General features: G+C 63.7%; 1 protein-coding gene across 1 annotated transcript; it reads right to left on the minus strand.

Moving 5' to 3' along the window:
• Positions 1–639: 639 nt before the first annotated feature.
• PRSS57 (serine protease 57) lies at positions 640–4,475 on the minus strand (the record flags this gene model as incomplete). The annotated part of the gene is made up of 5 exons (XM_079116605.1): positions 640–873; positions 1,744–2,007; positions 3,462–3,606; positions 3,956–4,109; positions 4,397–4,475. 5 exons carry the CDS (start codon positions 4,473–4,475, stop codon positions 679–681), a joined length of 837 nt encoding a protein of 278 aa, XP_078972731.1. The 3' UTR covers positions 640–678.
• Positions 4,476–7,757: the final 3,282 nt, after the last annotated feature.

Raw genomic sequence — 7,757 nt, forward strand, 5'->3', positions numbered from 1 at the left:
CTTGTGCTGCCCCTCAGCTAGGGGGTGACCAGTGGGGGCGTGGGAGCATCCAGAGAGACTTGGGCATGTGTTCCTGGGCTCAGCATCCACCTCCAAGCAGTGAGCAGCAGCCAGGGAGGGACTGAGGCAGGGCAGAGGAGGGAGAGGAAAGAGGCCGTGATGGGCGGGGGAGGGCAGGGTCGAGAGGCAGCTCAGGCAGCCCGGGAAGCCAGCTGGCGTGGCGTGCAGAAACGAGGACTGGCCTCAGGATCGGGGCGCAGCAGCAGTAGCCCTGTGACAGCATAGCCTGGGGCAAGCACCCTCTGTACTTGCCCTGTGCTGTGGCTTTCAGAGGATGGAGCAGGGCTCCAGGTATCCGCACCTCAGTTTCCCCACTAGACCCTGGTGTGGCTAGTTGGCACTCCAGGCAGGGGTCCTGGGGTCAAGGGTAGGGAGTCTGGGTACATCCTGAGTAGTCTGTGGGGGCATGGGAGGGTGGAAAGGGCTGCAGATGGGGTAGACACTGGCCGGAAAGGGCCCTGGAACTGCCCATGGCAGAAACTGGTTAGTCACCTGGGTTCAATTCAGCTGTCTTCATTTGCAGCAGACACCCCCCCACGGCCAGCCCCCAGGCTTCAGGGGCTCCAGCCACCGGGGTACTCCAGGTCAAAGTGGCAGGTCCACCAGCAGGGCTGTGGCTCAGGCAGCCCCCGGAGGGCGCTCTGTAATCCCAGGTGGGGGGACTCCTCCCCGAACCACACCCCAGATCCAGGTCACGAAGGCAGACACCTGTGTGTACACATCAGGGGTCTTGGGGTCACCACACCAGAGGCCTGAGAACGAGACGAGGCCTTGGGCTCGGTCCCTGCACACCAGAGGCCCTCCGGAGTCCGCCTGGGGTGAAAGAGAAGGAGGTGAGAGGCCCTGCTCTCTCTCTGGGTCTCCTTTCCTAAAGGAGCCTTTGCAGGTGAATCACAACACACTCCACATGCTGGCCAGCAGCAGCTCCCGGCCCTGAGGGCCCAGACTTGCCCTGACCTCTGCTTTTCTTGCCCCTAACTCTGGGCTCCACGCACACCGGTCTCAGGCTCTTCCCACTTTTGTACATCCACCTGTTGCTGCCCTCCACTGGACTCTGTCTGGTGGGATCTGTGGTCTTGGTGCAGTGCACCACCTGCACAAATGTACATAGTAACCCTCTAAGCCAACTCTGCCAGGCATGCCTTCCCTCAGATCTCACGGCTTCCTCAAATCTCATTTCCAAGGTGCTCTTCTCAGAGAGACCTCTTGGATGCCCACCCTAAAATCTCCCCTGGTCCAACCACCCTAGCTGCTGCACTTTGGACTCAGCTCTGACCCTATGAAGTAGGCACCAGTGCTGTGGTGGTTTCACAGATGGAGACATGAGGTGGCACGGCCCGCACTGGACCCAGGCAGGAGGGCGCTGGAGTCTGCACCACGCCTCTCTTGCCTGACCCTCCAGGCTGTTTCCCCAGGGTGCCCGCGTTCCTACACTTTCAAGGCGTCGGGCGGGAGCGGCTCCCCGCGGGCCTGCTCTGCCCCCTGCTGGACACTGCTCGTACCCGCACAAGGCCGTGGGATTCGTGCCAGCGCAGCCCCCACAGCCCCGGTGGCCCTGTGGACTCCCTGCCCTTCCTGGCCGCAGCAGCGGGCCTTTGCTCCTGAGGCAGCCCCTGCCTAGCCCTGAGCCCCTCGGCGGGCAGCCATTCCCCCACGTAAGCGGGTGGGTCGGGGGCATCTTACCGAGCAGAAGCCCCGCCTCCGCTGGTCGCCACTGCGGGTGCAGAGCATGGTGGGGCTCAGCTGGCCCCTCCAGGAGCTGTTGCAGACATCCAGGCCCAGCACACGCACCTCGGCCTCCATCAGTCCTGGGGGTGACTCCTCGAAGTCCGACACGGAACCCCAGCCCGCCACCCGGCACCGCTCCCCAGCCGCGGGCAGCGTGGCGCCTCTCCCCGGCAGCCGCAGCAGCCCCACCGCAGGGCCCAGGACGGCAGAGCTGTTGAGCTGCAGCGAGAGGGGCCACGTCAGGGCCGCCTCCGCCCACCCCGCGACCCCTGCGCTGCCTCGTGTGCTCGCCTGTGAGCCGGTTTGGGCCTGTCCGCAGGAGTCAGTCCATCTGGCGGCCCAGGTGCCCTCTGCCCCGCCCACCCGATTCCGTCTCACCATGGGGGCCACCCGGGGGCAAAGCCCATCTCCTTCCCTGCTCTTAGCCCTCCATGGCTCACCAGAAACTTCTCGGTTCACCGTTAACATTTATCAGGCCGAGGGGGGGGTCTTCAGCCTCAGTTTCCCCTCCTGCCAGGGCAAATTTGCTGGGGCTCCCCGGGCCTACTTCCACCCCATCCTGCCCTTTCCGGGGACACCCTTCCTCCTCCCGGGAAGCCTTCCAGTCTCCAGGGCCAAGGGTGAACTGCAGCCCTGGGTTGGGGGAAGCTGGGGTTGAGGAGGACACAGCCATTGCCAGATGCAGACAGTGTGGCGGGACACTGGGTTGGGACTCGCTCCTTGGTGCTGCAAGCACTTGTGCCTGCCTCGGTTTCCCCATCTGTAGAGGGGCCTCCTGAACCTGAGCAGCAGGTGCTAGGCACTGGGGTGTTAGGGTGGGCAGGTCCCACAGGCTGGTAGCTGGAAGTGCAGACCTCCTTGTGCTAGGGAAGCACGGTGCCTCCACACCTGCCCGTGGACCTGGGCAGTCTCCGTGCTTCGAAGGTCCAAGGGCAGGCTGGGTATGCTCCCTGCTGAAGACCAGGCCCTGGGGGGCCCCTGGGTCTGCCTGGGGCTCAGGTGGCCAGGCAGGAGGGCCATGCAGGACTCCCAGGACGACTACTCTGAATGCCAGGAGCCGCTTCCCACACGAAGGGGCTCCTCCAGCCCAGGCAGGAGAAGGTCTTTAACGGAGCCCTAGAGCCTCACCCATCTCCTCTTTGGCATAAGTATTGAGCATCTGCTGTGGACCATGAATGGCTGCAAAGGTCCAAAGGAGGCATCAAGCAATGGCCCAGGTGCACAGGCGACCTGGTGCCAGGCAGAAGCAGAGGACAGGTGAGGGGTGGGCTGCAGAATCCCGGAGAAGGGAAGACACCAGGAGGAAGTGGGCAGAGCCCAGGGCGGCCACCCCTTGGGGCACAGCCAGTGCAGCGGAGAGGCGGCACCAGGGGACGCTGAGGCAGAAGGGGCCCAACCTGCTGTGAGGAACCAGTGGGAGCAGGGGAGGGGGCAGGAGGCGGAGCCAGGCCTGGGTGCGCCCGGACTCTGTCCTGAGGGGGCGGAGCCAGGCCATCCTGGGCCCAGAGAGGTGTGGCTGGCTCAGGGGTTCACAAGTCCCTCCCGCCACAGGAAAAGGGGAGTTGGGGACTGGCGGGGCTCTTGCCTGGCGCGTGGGAGTCCCTGGCTTTGGTTCCCAACACCACAAAACAGACACCCAGGGGCCATGCTGGGCTGCGGCCGCCCCTGCTCACCCGCAGCAGGCAGATGTCGTTGATGTGGGTGGCTGGCTGGAAGCCAGGGTGCCAAGCCACCGCTGCGATGCCAAACACCTGCCGCGTGGGCTCCGCGGGGTGCAGCGTATGGGCCCCCAGCACCACCAGGCCTGCGCGGGGGTCCCTGTGGGGAGCAGCAGGACAGGGCAGCGACCTCAGTCCTCCTCCAAGGAAGGGGCCTACCCCTGCTGGCCTCAGCTCAGGGACAGTTCAGGAGCTGCAGGACTCCTCAGGGTCACAGCTAGAACACGGGGGCAAGAGCTCAGAGCTTGGCGCTTTGTGTCCACTCAGCAGCAGTGACAATAGCCACATGGGGTCACTGTCCCCACCAGCCTCCTCACCCCCCTGGTCACCCCTGTTCTCATTTTCCTTGCTGCCCCTGTGGGCCAGGTCAGTGGTGGGGTCCACCCCATCCTGCACAGCCCAACTCCCTGCTGACCGGGGCCAGCTCCTGGTGTCAGGAGGATCCTCACCTGTCACTGAAGCAGTGGGCGGCTGAGACCACCCAGCGGGCCCGGAGCAGGAAGCCCCCGCAGTGGTGCTGGCCCCCAAAGCTCACAGAGGCCATGTAGGGCCGGGAGTGAGGGGTCACCTCGCGGCCCCCGACGATCTGCGCCCCCCAGGAGCCTGTGGTGGGGCAGCGGCGTGAGGAGCCAGGTCAGGAAGAAGGACCAGGGGCGGCTCTGGCCCCAGGCAGGTGGGGATGAGGGAGCAGGAGCGAGGAGTCCAGACAGTCTGCCAGGGGCCCTGGGACCCTGCGTGCCTGGGGGCCAGCAACTGTGGGCCACCCTCCCTTTCCACCTGGAGTCCCATCCCCAGCTGAGTGGCTGGACCAGGGCCAGGGCCAGGTGCAGGGTCACCTGGGACTTCCCTGTGGAAGTCTGAGGGGCTTGGGTGGGAGTCCAGATCCTTACCAGGGGGACTGGTGGGCAGCGTCAGAGCAGCAGCCAGGGTCAACAGCCAGTGCCCCCAGTCTCCCGTGCCTGGCCCCATGGCTGTCCAGGCTGTGTCTCCCTCAGAGACCTGCGGGCCCCACCCTCATCCAACGGTCCGGAAAGGGGGAAAGGGCTGTGGGTTGTGGTCAGGAGGCTGCAGGGACCTCCTGGGCACAGCTGGGTGCTTCTGGGAGATGAGGTGGCCTGACGGTCCCCTGACGCAGAGGCCAAGAAGCTGGCCCTGGAGTGGAGCAGGGCTGCAGGGCTGCAGGGCTGCAGCACAGCCTTGGGGCCTCAGCTGACCCAGCACAGACCTGCTGAGTACCTGGACTCTCTGCAGGGCCTGCACAGGGCCTGCCCCGGAGGCTGACCTCGCCCCACCTGGGTGTGGCCCTGGCCAGGCTCCTGCCACTGAGCATGGGTGTCCCCATGCAGCCTCAGCTGCTCTCAGGACTGCGGGGACAGGAGGAAGGCTGCTCTGGGAGGCTCAGACCACAGCCGCCTCCGTCGTGGGCATGCGGCCTCATGCCAGGAGCTGGGGCATGGCGCTGACTGTGGTCCCTGGTTGACATCCCGCAGCGGGGACAGTGTCCTGGGGGCCACAGGCTGTCCTGAGTGCTCCCCGAAGGTGGGACCTTGAGCCCCAAGAGGCTGTGTGTGGTGAGGCGCAGCACCTGCAGCTGAGGGTGAAGCAGTGGTGGGTCCTGCAGGGAGGCCGTCCCCATAGGGTGGACACACCATTGCACTTTGCCTCCCTCAGTGAACCACACAGGATAGAGAGGCAGAGACAGAGACAGAGAGGAGAGAGGGAGGAGAGAGACAGAGACAGAGAGAGGAGAGAGACAGAGACAGAGAGGAGAGAGGGAGGAGAGAGAGACAGAGACAGAGAGGAGAGAGACAGGCAGAGACAAAGAGAAGAGACAGTAGAGAGACATAGAAGAGAGAGACAGAGGAAAGAGAGAGATAGGAGAGAGGGAGGAGAGAGAGAGATAGGAGAGAGACAGAGACAGAGAGGCAGAGATAGGGATAGGGAGGAGAGAGAGACAGAGACAGAGAGGAGAGAGGGAAGAGAGAGAGAGGAGAGAGACAGAGAGGAAAGGGACAGAGATAGGAGAGAGGGAGGAGAGACAGAGATAGAGAGGACAGAGGCAGGGACAGACTGCAGGAGACCTAGGGATGCATAAGGAGCTCGGGATGCAGGCCAGCCTTCCCGTGCTGGCCTTGCAGGTGGGGACTCCTGTCCTTCTGTGCTCTTCTGTCCCCTGCCACCCTGGCCACCCGAGGGGCAGCCAGAGGAGCTGCAGATGGGGCCTGATGTTGAAGAGCTGCTGGTGGGTTCCAGAAAGTCAGGCAAAGCCCCACCTGGGGGCCTGGGGGCTGCTGCGGTGGGAGGCCCTGGGGCAACGCGCTGAGGCTGGAGCACCTGGTACCTGCAGCCCACCCCACTGGAAGCCCTGTCACTGCTTTGGCCACTCTGGGTGCACTTCCCTGCAGACGTGCTCCTTGCTCATCTGCAGAGCCCGAACGTAGTTCAGCGCTGACTTCCTTTGGTGGCCTCCATCTGCTCTGGTCGGCTAGGCTGTCTGGTGTGTCGGGGTCCCCACGGCTCAGATTGAGGATTATGGAGTCACTACCAGGGTCCCCTGGTCTGGGTTACTCCCACCTTCCCCAGCTCATGGGGGAGCACAGAGGCAGAGATGTGAAACATTTCTTGCAGCCCCATGCCCATGGGACGGGACCAGTATCACCTTCAGCTACAGGTGTGTGGACCCTCACTAACTTGAGGATATGGGCACTGTTTCTCTCTCTGTGTGACTGATGGGGAAACAGGCTCAGAGAGGGTAAGCTCCTGCACCAGGTCACACAGCAAGGGAGCAATGGGCAGCTCCTGTTGCTGCTCCAGCTAATTCTTCTCATTTCATTTCCTTCCCTTTTGACAACAGTTGTGAAACAAATAACTGTCTTTTGTTGACTCTACACAAAGAAGCTCCTGGCACCCTGAGAATCGGGCTTCTTGAACTCACCAGAGAGGGAAGTCAGCTTGGGTCTGGCCCAGAACTGCTGGACTGTGACGTAAAGGGTCTTCCCACAGAGATCCTAATGGTCTTCCCTGTCCTTGAACACCAGTCTGGAGGACTCATGAGGGAGGATGCTGACCCTTGCTGCGCTTGTCGACTTGCTGGTGCTCGTTCTGTACTGGAAAGACCAGATCTTGGTCATGCCAACTTCTCTTCCTATCAGAAATCGGCTCTCTTGGGAGTGAGTCTCGGTTGGTTGTGGGCACGGGGAGAAGCATGTTGAATGGGTCCCTGACCTCTACCTGAGAAGTCCAGGGCTCCAGGCAGGGAACACAGGAGGCACTTAATTCCTAGCCTGAAGTGGGGCTTGCAGAAGGTGCTCAGTAGGTGCATGGCCTGCTCCCCACAGCGAGAGCAGCAGTGGGGGGTCAAGGGGCACCTGAAAGAGCACAGACTCTTCCCAGACACACCTCTGGAGGCCAGCCCCCAGCCACAGCCCGCGCTCTGCGCCCTCCTGTCCCCACGTGGTCTGTAAGGACGGCTGAGCGGGCGTGTTGGGCACCCCGCGTGCTTCCTGCAGCCCTTGCCCAAGGCCCACTGCAGCAGGGCCTCATTCTGAGGACAGGAGGCCGCCACCCCGGCCCATCAGCCCTGGGCGCCCACTCCTGGCTGGCGGAGGGCCCGGGGGCTCCACGGCTCTGGGGCACACCTTTCCTGAACCCACACCCAACGCCTGGAAGAGAGCCAGGAGAGGGACAGCCAGGGAGCCCTGCACACCGGAGAGCTGCTTGTCCACCCGTAGCCGGAAAGGCACCATCCTTCCTGCGGAGCCGTCACAGTCACAGGGAGCATTTATCGAGCACCTGCTATGTGCAACCCAGTACACACTTTCCTTCCCTGAGGAAGGAGCTGTGGAGGAGGCCAACCCTTGCCCCCGTGCACTGCAGCGCTGTCCATGGGACGGGTGAAGGGCCTCGTGTGCGCCGCAGAGCTCTGTCCAGCCTGGTTCTCGCAGGGCTCGCGAATCCTCCATCAGGCAGGCCAGGCCCAGGAGGACAAGCGCTGCACTGCTGAAGGGCAGACCTCAAAGCAGCGGGCACGAACAGTGGTCAGCAGAGGGGCGGCAGGGGCGGGCTCCGGCCTGCTCCCTGGCAGCAGGCGTGCTGGCTCTGTCTCCACCCTTCCTCCTCCCTCTCCTGGAGCTGGGGTGAACCAGACTCTCACTCTGAACCTGGGGATGGGGCCGAGGGGAGGGGAGGGGCCACTCACTCAGGGACAGGGAGGTGGAGGTCAGGTGAGTCCTGGAGTCCAGGGGCCCAGAG

Source organism: Sciurus vulgaris (genome assembly GCF_902686455.1).
Source record: "Sciurus vulgaris genome assembly, chromosome: 16".
In the NCBI taxonomy this organism is placed as follows: Eukaryota; Metazoa; Chordata; class Mammalia; order Rodentia; family Sciuridae; genus Sciurus; species Sciurus vulgaris.